Below are 14,978 nucleotides of genomic sequence, written 5' to 3'. Positions count from 1 at the left end.
TATTATGGTACAGTTCCTTTTTTAAAAAAATTTATTCCAAGTTCACAAAATTACATATAGGCATTATCAACGAATCTTGTAGCAAAAGTATTTTAAGTAAACGCACACTGGACTTTGAGTATAGCTACTCTTTCATTAATGTATATGTTACCGGCCTGGATAATTCAAAAGCTATCCCAAACGGATGCTTCCTATGAGGGGCATAGGGCTGGTTATGCTCTGTCAAAATAAACAACAAAACGTACTCTGCACTGGGTGATGCTATATAAAAATCTGTCCATCACGTATGGCCAAACGATGCCCTCTCGAGGGACACTTAAACTTAATATTTTGAAAATATTCTAAATCTCCTGCGTCCTACAGAATGCAAGGTCCGTGTGGGTTCCTGTCACCTGTTACCGATCACACTAGTGTGCAGCACATTCATTTGCACAGTTACCACCACGATTAGTAACATCAATTACTTATGAAAGTCTACCTTTTGTCGTGAGAATTTCTGCGAGCATTATGCGTAAGCTGAGAGACTGGACGTCCTTGGAGGGGAGGAGACAAAACACCAGAACCCGAGAACACGTCTGCAGGAATCTTATTTCTTCAACCGAGTTCCTCAAGCATGCATGCAGCACAAAAGGCCTCGGCTGGTCTTCCTGTCTACAAAATAAATACATGAGAGAGGATAAAAGGAGGAAAGAAAATTCTAGAAACAATTCAGTTTTAGGCTATTAGGTAAAAAATATTTCAAGTGGGCAATGCGTCGGTTTTAATAACTGTGTCCACTCCTCAATAATACCAGTGGTCAAGAATTTTCTCAACCACAGACTAATCTGGATGCAAATGCATGGCCTTTTGGGATTTCAAACTTAAGCAGCACCAATAGGTACAGATAACTCCCAGATCATAGCAACAGTCCAGAAAGGCATGAGCACCTCTTTAACTCGATTATTTTTAAGTCTCCTAGATCTCTTTATAAATGTGATCTGTAGCTTCACTTTTCAAAGGAAAAAAAAAAAAACACTAACAAAGCATAAACCAGGGGCACCAGCCAGCTTCCCTGACTGGGTGACAATGGGATTTAAAAATCTACCGCAAGTCTGCTGAGGGGAGGGTGCAAGCCTGGATGCTACGTAATTCAATAGCAAATTGCCTTCTGTGAGGCCCCCCAGTGTTTTCCCACTAGTTCTGCCAACCCGGGTCACAGATGCCCTGTCAGCACTGACCCCGTCCCCACCCGAGGGCCACTAGGTTGAAGGATCTGAGGGAGGAAGAATGGAGAGAACTTTCTATACCCCTGTTCCTACAGCATCTTGACAGTAGGGAGGTAACTTTTTTAAGTTGATGGGCCTCTTACAGTAACTCGTGGCCAATATTGGAAGAAAAAAAAACAACCACTGAATGGATTGGGAGGAAGCAGACCAGGTTCTGCACGGGAAGTGAAACAACTAAGTGCCTATTGGAGCCGTTATGACCAGTGTCTCTCGGAGGTAAACTGTGATTTATTTTTGCACGAGAATAGACTAATTTCTAGAATATGTACACTGACAAAGAAAGGCTTCCTCCTTGTCTTCTCCAGCAAACTGGAGGGATTCGACCCTAACGTGCAAAGCCAACAACATGAGCAGAGATTTAGGAGCGAGCCTTCATACATATACTAATATATGCTGACCTTTTTAACTGTCACCTTCAATAACTTTAAACTCTAGCTATGCTGCTGGCTAGAGTTCTGTAAGACTTAGATGCTACTTTGTCATTGCAAGCACTTTTAAGGGTGACACTTTAAAATATATATTTGGTTAATATTATTGTGGGAAGCTGGCTAAAAAAAATCCCACTTTTATGAGACACTTCTTTAAATAATATCAAAATCCTTCTCAAACTGCACACCACCCCTTCTCTGTTCCAGTGGAAGACAGACAATGAAAGGAGCCTGGTCCTCAGACTTCCACAAATTCCTCTCCCTCCTAGAGCTAAGTTAGGCGAAAACCTTCGGAGTGAGCCAAAGCCGGGAAGGTCGGTCAGACAAGCTTGATCTCTGGAAAAAGGAAAGGGAGCCCTCTGCAAAGTCCGAGCAGGATATTCCCATGATGCCCCCTGGTGAGTGGACATCAGGTGCCGCTTCAGAAGCCGAGAACCACAAGTTGAACGGCTGAGTCTAGGTCGGGAGCTGCCCCTCTCGCTGCTGGAGGACTGCAGTCCTCAGACTGGCCGCAGCACCTTTTCCTGTCAGTACGAATCTGTTCACTGCAGTTCTATGACTTACCTGGGGTCCTCGTGCCCTGGGTGAGGAAGAGGACCTTTTATAGATTTCCTATGTGCACTATTACTTCTCTTTCCCACCTACACCAGGAAGTATACATGATCATCCCATTTTACAGATGAGAATATTAAGGATCTGAGCGGTGAAGTAAACAGTCCAGTCACAGAGGTAACAAATGGGGAAAACAACTCTCAAGTCCAGGCTCTTCACACTATACCGCAGTCAGAGACCACGCAGGTAAGAGGAGAAAGACAAACTGCAGCCATAAAGAAGGAAAATGTGTGAATAAAAACATTATTTTTTCCCCTTAAACACCATACCGGTGCTTGACTGGTAAACAAAACACAGAGACTGTAAAGAAACTACAAAATTAAAGATGCTATCGATTTAATGACATAAAAAAAAACTATTGTTTTTAGACTTTCCTGAAACACGCCGGAACAAGACAGATGGGACAAAGGAAGTGGAAGCGGAGGCAAGAATTAAATGTCATCTGGATTGGCTTAAAGCAGCAACAGAATGTTGGCCTGGAAATAAACACAGGCTGACCGGAAAGCTGCCTCCACACAACTGCCTAACTGCCAGCCAGAGGGTGTATTGCTTTTATTAACGCAATTTATTATTCTCTTGTCTGATGGTGGCCAATTCAACCAGAGCCTTCCAGGCTGCCAAGCCATTTCGCAGCCAATGGGCACAGTCATGGAGATGACTGACTGTGCCCCAATTTACCTGGGGCCAGCAAGTACAGACCTAGCCATCAAACCTAAATGAGCTGTCTACCGGTCTCCTTGTGTGATTTGTAGAAGATGACGCACAGGCAGATATTAGCTCTCCAGGGGTCACCCCCGGGGCACGCATGAAAGCATATCTGCAGAAAGCATATCTGCTTTTGCATGTAGATGTATATGCAAAACACCAGTGACCTACTGGCACTTCTCAAATCTCCATAATCCCAGAGAACAGCGAGAGAGTCTTTTCCTTAGTAAGTATCACCACCGAGAGCATCTAGGCATAACCTAGACGTCCCTACAATAAATCTGCCCTGGATGGAAGACAACTAGAAGCCCAAAGAAAAGAACTTTCTAAAATAAAGTCAATTTGCCCTGGCCAGTGTGGCTCAGGTGGTCGGGTGTTGTCCCACAGATCAAAAGGTTTGGGGTTCAAGTCCAGGTCAGGGCACATGCCTGGGTTGTGGGTTCGGTCCCTGGTCAGGGCTCGTACAAGAGGCAACCGATCAGTGTTTCCCTTCCTCTCTCTCTAAAAATAAATTTAAAAAATTAAAAAATAAATAAATCCTCTGTTTCTATTATTCTGATGCCTTATCTGTGACATAATTATTCACAAAAGCAGTAATTTCAGAAAATGGTAAATGTCTCAATTAAAACTATATTTTAATGTTAAAATCAGATAATCATAAAAATACTAAATTTCTCTAACCACTTGCTCTTCTCCCACACCTAAATCCAGCAGCCTTCTAACTGGAATAAAACACTGATTTTAAAATACTTTCCTCTACTGGACCATATTTAAATACTTTACCTTAAAATGAGCGTGCACTCAATCCAAGTCTTGGGCAGTGTCTGCCAGGGAGAGCTGCGGAGCACCTGATGTACCGGACACCACAGTGAATGAGCAGGTGCTCCAAGGGGCTGCTGAGCCCTCAGAAGGAGAGGCCGAGGCTTAGAGCCTGTGGGGAGGTAACCACGAGTCCTACCTCTTTCACTCTCCTTATTAGTTCACATGCCCCCTTACTTGAAGTAAATTTCTCTATCAACAGCGATTTTCAAAGGCTGGTCTGGAGACTCCTCCATGTCCCCAAGACCCCTTCAGGGGCCCCCTGAGGTCAAAACTATATTCACAGTAATAGAAAATGTCATCTGTGTTTTCACTCTCAGCCTCACAAGCACAGTGGAGTTTTCCAGAGGCTGCAAGGTGTGATGACATCATCACCCTGATGGTTAATGGAGAGGATACTGCCTATTCTTGCATTTTTAAAGTTTCTTAGTTTTATTATCTGACATGGTAAATACTGACAGATATAAGAAGTGGTGAGCTGGTAAATGTTTAACAACTGGCTCTTCAACGGGCACGGAAAGAAAGAGAAGCTCTCATTTGTAGCATTCACCCATTTCACAGTGTACGTACCCTCACACGGCCAGTTACAGGCCAAGTACGTGACGTCACTGAACTCAGAGTAAGGAAGAGAGGTGCAGAGTTAGCTCTCCTAAGCCGGGACAAGCTGGCCCCAGCACACCACGAGATATAATCCCATAAGCAAAAACTCTTTCAGGTTCCTAATAACTTTTAAGAGTGTAGAGGACTCCTGAGGCCAAAAATATAGTAACCACTGCACAGTAATTTTTTTAGACCATGGGTTGTAATCCACAAGGAACAAAATAGAATTTATTAGTCTCAACCACCATTTTTAAAAAAGGTTACAGAACAAAAATGTATCAGTTATCACATGTAATAAGAGTACTGTTTATGAAGTTGGGTCACGATGTAAGATGTATTTCTTTCTATGGGTCCAAGTTTTCACAAGTTTGCTGGAAAAGTGTAGGTGTGTGATGGCTCTGTGCCCTTTGATCTCATACACCTATGCCGGGTAGACTTCGGGACAGAAGACGATATAGGGGAAGAGGCAATAAGCTGAGAACGGCCGGCAGCTGCTGTACAAGAGTGTTTAGCAACCAGGCCTCACCGAGCAACATTGCAGGGCAGAAGGGAGACTGCTTCCTGATAAATTCACACAACAGACCTTCTTAGAAAAAATTATGAGTTACCCGCTGCCTAATAAGGCTACTTACTCACCCCCTTATGTATTTTTCAAATACTTTATCTCTTCCCTAAAAGTGGAGGTAGAATAACATCAGTGAAAATAGGCCAATTAACTATAGGGAGCCCTGTCTCTACTCCAGCTGGGTCCATATCCAAACAGGCAGAAGGCTCCCCATTTCAGCAAGTCTACTTTGTATGTGCAGGTTAGAAGTGCATAATTCATCCTTCTTGCACTCACTCAAGAGCAAAGCATTCACTGAAGGTCCTATCAGCAAACCTAAGAAGGTAAGATTTGTTACCAGCACAGAAATGGCCTTGCTGGAGTCTTCTTCCAAAGGCAATTGCTTGAAAGGCACAGACCTTTCCCATGTAACGGTACAAAAGGCTAACAAGCCTAATATTAGCCATTTTTGCATCGAAACATCTCTAATTGTATCGCGCAAGCTCCAATATTAGGTTCCATTTAAAAATCGATTTTCAGGATGTGGTAATGTTCTTAACACAGGGCTCACCAAAAAAAAAAAAATTTGAACTTTTCTAAATATTGTAAACTCAGTGATGCTCTTTACAGTATAAAACAGTATACTTTAATTTTCTACTTCTAGGTATCCGTAATACTATAAATTACTTCATGATCGTGCTGATTCAGCAAAATTCACTTCACTATTTGAGCTACTCGCAAACAAGTCTACAAAGCAGTTTGCTATTACAAAGGTATTTTTTAAAAATCTATTCTATCATAACACTATAATTATTCCCCTCAATGTGTCTACATTTCAAGCCAAGTGTCAGCAAGAGATAGAGTATTCTAGAGTTAGTCTTGACTGTGGTCCCTGAATCAGTAAGCACAGTATTTCCATGTGAAAAAGGAGGGGGAGGCTGCTCGTATTGGAACCTTTACCTGGCATTCGCAGCCTTCAGGTCACAGAAGTGAGTGAGTAAGGTCCTCACGACGTCATTGCAGACAACTTTAACCACATCCACGTGGCTCAGTCTGTGGTGCAGCTGTTTGGCAATTTCCCAAAAGTCTTCCAGGAGCAGGTGGTAAAGCTGTCCCTCATCTCTGCTGAGGTTCCCATACCAGGACAGAATGTAATCTCTGTAACTGTAGTCAAACACTACCGGGAATGAACAAAGCAGTGAGCAAAACTTAGATGAGAGAAGCAAAGACCAAGACAGCACTAATACTGGCCACCCACTGTTTAATATACACTGTCTAAAATATAGAAAATACAGTAGAGCCCTGGCTGGTGTGGCTCAGTGATTGAGCGCCGTCCTGCAAACCAAAGGGTCACTGGTTCGATTCCCAGTCAGGGCACAGGCCTGGATTATGGGTGAGGTCCCCAGTGGGGGATGCACAGGCGGCAACCACACATTGATGTTTCTCTCCCTCTCTTTCCTCCTTCCCCTCTCTAAAAATAAATAAAATAAAAGAATAAAAATTAAATAAAATACAAAGAAAGTACAAAAAAACACATAATCTTTCAAAATGAAAGATTCTCATCTAACTGGAAGTTTTGGAGTACGGTGACCAATGGCGTTATGTCTTGGATTTTCTTGGGCAGCCCAATTTTTAAACAGTCTATCGGGTTCCAAACTACCTAAAAATAGAACATCTTAGTGACAACATACTAATGGAGTGTACTAATTTATCCATTTGCTGCCTCGCAGCTCCAAATTCACCCTGTTTTGCCCCACCCTGATATTGGAGCTCAGCCCTGTATCCATTTCTTCTTTGCCAACCGGTATAATGTTATTATGCTTTATCAGTAGAGGGTGCTGGGGGCACCCTGGGGCAGAAAGGGCTTCTCTTCCTGGTCCCTGTGTGCTCTTCTTGGGTTGCTTCTGCACGTGCAGCAGACGGCAGCTCGAGGGGCACTGGTGGTGCTCACCTCCAGCAAGTTCCAACAGCACCCAGAGGGCAGCTTCCCAGAGAATTCTGTTGGCACATGGGGGGTGGCTTCCCCCAGCCTCTACTATCTCCCCAAACTTCTCCACCATCATGTGGGCCAAGGCCTCGCCCTCTCCAATGAGGCCTGGATCTCAGTTCTCTACGGGGAGGGACTCCTCTTCCAAATGCACCCCTCCCTCAAGTGCTTTGCCTCGGCCTCAGAGATGGCCCTCGGGATAGTGCTCCCATTCACCTGCTAGCCCCCTATTCCTCAGAGTTCTCTTTCCCGCTCCCACTTAGGAGTTAACCCCATGTTACAAGCTAGTAATTCTTTTTTTTTTTTTAATCCTCCCCCAAGGATACATTTATTGATTTGAGAGAGAGAGAGGAAGAGGTAGGAAGAGAGAGAGAGAGAAATACTGACTTGAGAGAGAAACATCAATTGGCTGCCTCCTTGTACGCATCCCAACTGGGAATCAAACCTGCAGCCCACACATGTGCCCTGACTGGGGATCGAACCCTCAACCTTTTGGTGTACGAGACAATGCTCCAACCTACTGAGCAACCCAGCCAGGGCCAGGGGAAATTTTTAAATAAATGTTCTTAAGCATTTCATATAAACTGAACTCAAATTGCTATAGCTTTAACAAGCATCCCTTTTGTAATTTGCAAGCACACCAAAAGACCCTCAATTTTATCAAGGCAAGTCTACTAAAAACAGCTAATAATATTCAAAATTTCAATTAAATATACTGGTACCAGGGTTTAGAAATGTATATTAAAATACTCTAGAGATGCAAATTATAATCACTACAGATTTTCTAAATGCTTATAAACCTCTTAGCCTTCCCAACATACATTTTTAGGCTCTAATTCCTTATTAAATTAAATGTCCAAAATTTTTAGAAGGCAATTTTGGTTTTAATTTGTCTCATGTTAGTTTTTTTTTAATAAATATTTTAAATAATTATTTTGTTTATTGTATAGAAAAGCTTTAGAATATTAAGTTTATTAATATGCTGGCAAGGGCTATGTGATTAATGTACTTTATTACTAAAAATATTGCATTAACCTTGGTAAAACAGCAATTTGAAGGCTACGTTTGTTAATTCTAGGCTTATTTTATTTGGGGACTGGTCTGAATGGCTTGGAAAGCTGTCACTGGTACAGAGATCTAAGGAGGAGAAGTATACTCTCTTGGCTGTATTCTCTGCGTCTTTTTAAATTTGTTCTCCTGTGTTTGCTTTTTTTTCCATTTTATTTTGTATTGGTTTCAGGTGTACAGCTTAGTAGCTAAGCAATCACATACTTTACATAGTGTTCCCCTCAATATTTCCAGCACCCCGGCTGGTACCATACATAGTTACTGCAATATTCATGGTGTTTTTTAATAACTACTGCTAAACGCATAAATTTTACTCTCAACAACCACCTTTATTACAGCCTACAGCTCTCCTTTGGTAGATCATATAATCATCAACTCTCTTGGAAATCATTTGGCTTAAAACAAAGGACAGCAAGTTGTAAACATTAAAAAATATGCCAAAAATGACTATAGAAAAGTGTAACTAAGTAAAGCTCTTACCCAAAGGCTTTGGATAATATTTTCTTTCGAAAGAAATCATTGAACAGGAATTAGCCTGAGGATAATGTGGGTTTTGTTTTTTGTTTGTTTGTTTTGTTCTGTTTTGGTTTTTGTCAGCTAGGTCTCAGCCCTACCCTGTATGTCTTCCCCTAATTACTTCTGAAACAAACTGGCCCACCCTAGAGAAACATGCCACGCCGGAGTGCAGGGAAACCGCACTTCAGAGTCTTAAAAAATTAAAGAGACACCGTGTCCACAGAAGCATCATGCATAACAGCCAAGAGGCAGAAGCAACTAACGTGCCGCTGACGGATAATGAACGAATAAACAAAACGTGGTATATGCAACAAATGGAGTGTTATTCGGACTTAACGGAAGGAAATTCTGACACTCGCTACAACGCTGACGGACCTTGAGGACGTTATGCTAAGTAAATAAGCTAAATATAAAAGGACAAACACTGTATGATTCCACTTACACACGGAACTTAAGAGTCAAATCCAAGAAGAGAGAAAGCAGAATGGTGGTTACCAGGGGCTGGGTAACGGGGAGTAGGAAGTGCTGTTTAATAGGTATAGAGTTTTAGTTCTGTAAGATCAAAGAGTTCTAGAGACTTTGCACAACAATGAAAATGTACTTCACACTGCTGAAATTTACACTTAAAAATGGTTAAGGTAGGAAATTTTACATTATGTGTACTTTCTACAATTTAAAATAATTTTTAAAAATTTAAGGAGGGAGTTCCAGGTCCAGGGATGGTGGAAGAATTTATACCAGACTAACCTTCATACAGAAAACAATTAGGAACCCTGAAAAAAAAATGTAAGAACTATTTAAAGGCACTGGAAACAGTCCAAGTAAGCAGAAACTGAAAAGGCATCTACCCCTGAAAGAAGGAACTAATACTGCGTATAATCCACGTTTATACAACTTCGCCCTGAAGGACTCAAAGGTCCTAGACATGTAGGCAATTAAACTGAGACTGAACATCTGCTTTTTGGTTTGGGTGTCTGTTTTTTTTTTTTTTTTTTTTTTTAAGATATCAAAAAACAGAATTAGAAACTGCCAAAGCAGCTGGAAATAAAAGTAGGAAATACCAAAAAGGGTAAAGCCACAAAAACCTGGGTACAAACTCTCAAACCAGCCGATGACTCTAAACTAAAACTACACGGGGGTGGGACTACAAGGAGACCAGCGGGAGCTGGAGACCTCTGGAAGGCTAAAAGAGCTGAGCAGACACTTCAACTGCTTCCCCTGCAGGGATACAGTCTGGAGGTGGAGTCCTGCTAAGCCAGAGGTATGACTGTGGCTTCCATTGACACTGTGGGAAGACCATGAAATAGGTGAGTCCAGCCTAAGTCCCGGGACTAACGGATTCACTTAGACTAAGGACAAAATCCAAATCGAGTCACCCTCAAAAAATGTATAAAATCAAATATCTTCAAGGTGATCGATCAGTTGAAAGTTAAACTGCATACTAGAATAAAACTAATATTCTTCAGAGGAAGATAACAGAATCTAGAATGTCTAGAAAGTAGCATTCACATCGTTCTGTACACAAGTTAAAAATAATTAGACCTGAGAAGAAACCCAAAAAAGTAACACACAGTTAAGAGGAAAAGCAATCAATAGAAACCAACCCCAAGACAGCTTGGATGCTAGAATTAGCATATGGGTACTTTAAAGTAGCTATTATAAATATGTTCAAGGAATTAAAGATAAAAATGGTCAGAATAAATGACAGATGGGGAAATCTCAGCAGAGAAGCAAAAAAGGACCAAAGAAATTCTAGACATGAAAAGTACAATATTTGAAATAAAACATTTGCTAGATGCACTTATTTAACTACATGAGGTAAATTTTCTGCGATAACATTCTTTATTTTGATGAAGGCGGTGGTTACATGGTTATAGGCACTTCTGAAAATTATTGAATTGTACACTTAAGATTTGTGCATTTCAAAGTAGATTAACTTTACCTCAATAAAAGCAATTAAGAATTACTTTTGAGATTAGTAATTGTAAAGTCAAATTTTAAATCCAATGTTTTATCAAAGTCATCATACTTTACTAATATAACAGAAATATTTTCAAAGCTTAATTACAGTCCCCAAAGTTCTGAGATTCTGTGAAACCACACAATTTCCAACTGTCTCTGCACTGACCCAGTATTCACTTTCAAATGTTCGTAAGGTGATGTCTGTGAACTACGGCCAGCAAAACACACTTGCTTATGTACCAGTTATTTAGTTCTTTCTTAACTTCCTATGTGCCTGAAAAACTCACCCTTTTTTGCACATATAACTGAAATTGTCAGTGTTTTTGGAAATATAATTTTAAAAATAGCTTTTGAACTTTAATTCAGTCAAAATATATTATCTTTTAAACTTTAGTATTTACAATTGCATTATTCCCACCTAGAGACGTGTAACAATATGACACCTTCCGCAATCCCCCATTCAACCTTCCTCAGTACAAATTTCATTCTTTTGTAAGGCTGGTCGCTACCCCTTATTTTGGTCAATTGGTTTGTCCATCAGTGAGCTGGAGTAGAGTATATATTCATTCCCACTACATCTTCTCTAGGTTACATCTAAAAGAAGAGAGTACTTTAGGGGGCAGAGAACAGAGCCTTGCTTCCTATGGTGAAACACACTCCACGTGGCTGGCTAGCTTCAGGTGACCTAGAAATTCCTACTTAATAAAATGTTTAAATCCTGTCTGTTCTACCAAAACATGAATATATTTATTTAGTCATCACACAAAAATTCATGAAGAAAAAAATCCTAATAGTATACAGAGATAGGAAGGAAAGATAACCTTGCTAGAGATGAGTGTCCTTTTGGAATACCACAACGAAGTGCTCTCTATACGGCGATTATGTTCTCCCATTCAATCCTTACCTTCCTTCAGAGCTTTATCCATTTGGTGAGAAATCACTGCCCTTCTAGACTGAACTGTCTCTTGAGAGTTTCCATAAACAGGACTCTGACATGTAAGAAAAAGAGATAAGACACAGATTACTAAATGATTAAATCATATATAAAAGTAAAATCAAAGGTATGAAATGTCATCTAAACAAGCAGTAAGATATAGCTTATCAGATTACAAAGTTCGTTGGGAAAAGTAAATAAATGTTTAAGGTCAGTTTAAAGTTTTTGGAAAAAAAAGAATTCAGGAAGGATTTTTTTCCCTTTTAGATGTCAAAAACGTATGAGGCCAATATGGAAATAAACAACCCAACAGAACAGTAGAAAGTACAAAACATGCAAGATGTTTGGAAACATGTATACCAAACTATTAAAAGTGGTTTTCTCTACGGAGGGGCATAGGATTTTTAAGTTCTTACTCAATATATGTCTATGTAACAGCAAGTTTTTAAAAATTTTAAATACTGCTCAGCAAAAAAAAAAAAAAAAAAATGGTGGGGATGGAGGAGAGAATATACAGAATTAAAATCCCACTATCGGGCTGGTAAGACAACGTTAAAGAGGAAAAGCATTTTCAGTGTTCACATACCAAACTGATCAAAACCATGTATAATGTAATTGAGCCTACTCATTGGTTTTGGAGGCTAAAAAGCAACTAAGTAGTGTTCAAATGCGTAGTATTTTTATTTGTTGTGCGTTGTATACATTACAAGTGCTTGACTAGCATTGTCACATCACTAAGGAGATAAATGGCTAACAGTACGATCGCCCTCCAGCAACGAACAGGCCTGAGGAAATCACTTGGTTTGCAGGCAGGCCACCCCCACTCAGCTGCAGGCCACCCCGTGCCTCTGGGCCACCCAGCTGGGACTGGGCAATTTCTAGACCCCAGCTCAGTTTCACACTATCCACTGTGTCAAGTGCCAACACTGCCATCTGTTTTTGTGATCACTGCTATGAAAAATAAACAAAAAGCCATAGTTTTAAGATTCCTTAGTTGAAATACTTTTAAAAGCCTTAAGTGTACAGTTATATTCATGAAAGAAAAGAATCTCTTTATGCTACAAATTAACATACCATTCACTACTTTCCCATGGAATGTTTTTAAAACCTTAAATAATCATAATCCTATAGACAAAAGCCATTTAATGCGTAAAAGAAATGCACTTTCAATCATTTCAAACTATTTTTTACTCCCTGAGTAACCTGTTATAAAATTAAGTGGTCAGTACATTTTATTATCATTTTTAAATTCTAGTGTTTTTTAGAACATCAGGAAGATATTTATTTAAACAATCTATGGATTTTTTGGACAATTTTTTAATTGAGTTAATATTTTTAGAGCACTATACGGATACATAACTTCAATTGCAACTGTTCAGGCCTTTGACAAATAGGCAGGTATAGCTTCCCGGATCCGGGCGAGGTGGTTTTAGTGTGCGTCACCGATCGGATGACAGAACCAAAACGGCGCAGCACTCGTTTGAGGAGCCCCAGAACCGGGGGTACCGACATGGAAGCGGCCTTCACGGGACGGGAGAGAACCAGGTTTTCTGCGCTGGTGTCTCTCTTCACAATTTCCTTCAAAACCTCGGTTTTTTATTCTTACTTTTAATTTCTTTTGTCTCCCTAGTCGAATTTCTTTTGCCTCGCTCTACTACTTCTTGCCATCTGCCTGCACATTCCTTTTCTGTTTCTGCTTTACACTTACATATAAAATGTATATAAACATATGTTGTCACGATGACTGTATCTGAATAAGGAATTAATTTATTCTCTTTAATTTAAAAAGCTAACAAGATTAACATTTTCCATTTTTGGCTCTTTAAGTAGAAGGCCTATTATTCTGTCAAATCTGATTTTCCAATCTGGTTCTGGATTTCCCCAGACCCCCATGCCCAGGGGTCACGGCCCCTTATTAGAAAGAAACAGTCCTTCATCCCTACCTCATCCCACAGACTGATGGTGAGTCTGTATGTGAGGAGAACAGAAAGATAGCAGACACCACGGGCCAAGAATAACCGTGTAACTATGCGTGGAAATTCCTTTCTTAGGGATTTAATCTTCATGGCGCCAGGATCTCCTCGTGTCTAAAGTCCTACACAGTGTAATTTTGTCACAACATACTTCATTTCTTTCAGGTCACAAAGGTGGAACTTACTAATCATCATCCCAAGGAAGAAAAGAAAAAAAGGAAGGAGAGCCCTGGCTGGAGTAGCTCAGTGGACTGATTGAGTGCCAGACTTCGAACCAAAGGGCTCCTGGTTCGATTCCCAGTCAGGGCACATGCCTGGGTTGTGGGCCAGGTCCCCAGTAGGGGGCACACAAGAGACAACCACACATAGATGTTTTTCTCCTTCCCTTCCTCTCTGCCTAAAAATAAATAAAATCTTTTTCTAAAAGAGGAAGGAGAGAAAGGAAAAGGAGCAAAGAAAAGGGGGGGGAAGGAAAAAAGAGATAGGGAGGTAGGGAATAGGAAGGGTGGGGTGGCGGGGAAGAAAGCTAGCTAAAACAGATGCAAAATGTGAATAGCCTCCTGTGGCCCAGGGGTCAGTGGGCAGAAAATGTCTTCATTCTCCTATTTATAGGTTTGAAAAAAAGAAACTCCGCATGGCAGACACTCGCAAACTTTCCCGTATCTGTGTTGCCTGTGGCAATTAGGCTCTTTTAGGGGATCACGAGGAAAGCATTCCAAGAACCCACACAGGAGACTGGTGTGGCAAGAGGATTTATTCAGGTGGAAATAGAAGCTGCTCCCTGGTTTCCAATGTTCCATTTCCCTTTGCCCTGCCATGGAAAAAGTCCAACCGTGTCCTCAGCAAGAACAAGCAAAAGCCAGTGTCCAGAGTTCCTGCTTCATATTAAGCTCATCTCAGTCCAACATCTGGCTAGTTTGCTTGTGCTCCCAGCTGCAATCCGTTGCTGTGCTGAGATATTCAGTCTCCCCAGTAGAGCCTACATGGGAAGTCCATGTGGCAGCTGCTAAGACCCACATGGAGAGAAGACACAAGTGGTGGGGCAAATCCCCGGGGCAGAGGGGTGGGGAGGGGTTGGAGAGACAGAGACAGAGAGAGAGAGAGAGAGAGAGAGAGAGCACTTCCTTGCTCCTCTGGGATTACATTAGCTTGGGGTTGGGATGGACCAGGTGCTTTTTCCAAAGAAGCAATCAATTTCCCAGGCTTTTGCAGGCTTTGCAATGGGTCCATCCCCTAGTTAGACTGACGGGCCTCTTTAGTCAAGCACCTCCCGCTGCGCCCTCTCCCCCCGCAATCTGGTACTGGAGGGGGGCGGAAGGAGTGGTAAGCCCCTTGGTGGAGCAACGCTATGATCCCCTGGAGGATGAAAAGCTGTAGCTTCCTGGTGAAGCAAATGGGCTCATGCTCCCCTGTTTGTTAAACTCAATGTCTAATTCCCTTTGCTCTCCACTTCTTTAAAATTAATAATTAGCTAACTACCTCCAGTAACATCTGCACAATCACAGGTCTCATTCTTCAGGTAAAGCCTACCTCTCTTCCTGACAATCGCTTTCCTAAAATAGCAG

At 41.2% G+C, this 14,978-nt stretch overlaps 1 protein-coding gene across 2 annotated transcripts in view; it reads right to left on the bottom strand.

Moving 5' to 3' along the window:
• SNX25 (sorting nexin 25) overlaps positions 1–14,978 on the bottom strand; it is an 81,180-nt gene that overhangs the window by 47,151 nt on the left and 19,051 nt on the right. For both annotated transcript variants that reach the window (XM_045197088.2, XM_024562685.3), the window contains exons 2-4: positions 11,411–11,495; positions 5,934–6,150; positions 479–651 (exon numbers count right to left, since the gene is read on the bottom strand). In XM_045197088.2, coding sequence (XP_045053023.2) covers positions 479–651; positions 5,934–6,150; positions 11,411–11,495 — 475 coding nt within the window. The remainder of the gene's footprint in view (positions 1–478; positions 652–5,933; positions 6,151–11,410; positions 11,496–14,978) is intronic.

The sequence above is a fragment of the Desmodus rotundus genome, chromosome 13 (genome assembly GCF_022682495.2).
Source record: "Desmodus rotundus isolate HL8 chromosome 13, HLdesRot8A.1, whole genome shotgun sequence".
Taxonomy (NCBI): domain Eukaryota; kingdom Metazoa; phylum Chordata; class Mammalia; order Chiroptera; family Phyllostomidae; genus Desmodus; species Desmodus rotundus.
This window is presented reverse-complemented; position numbering and strand designations above follow the sequence as displayed.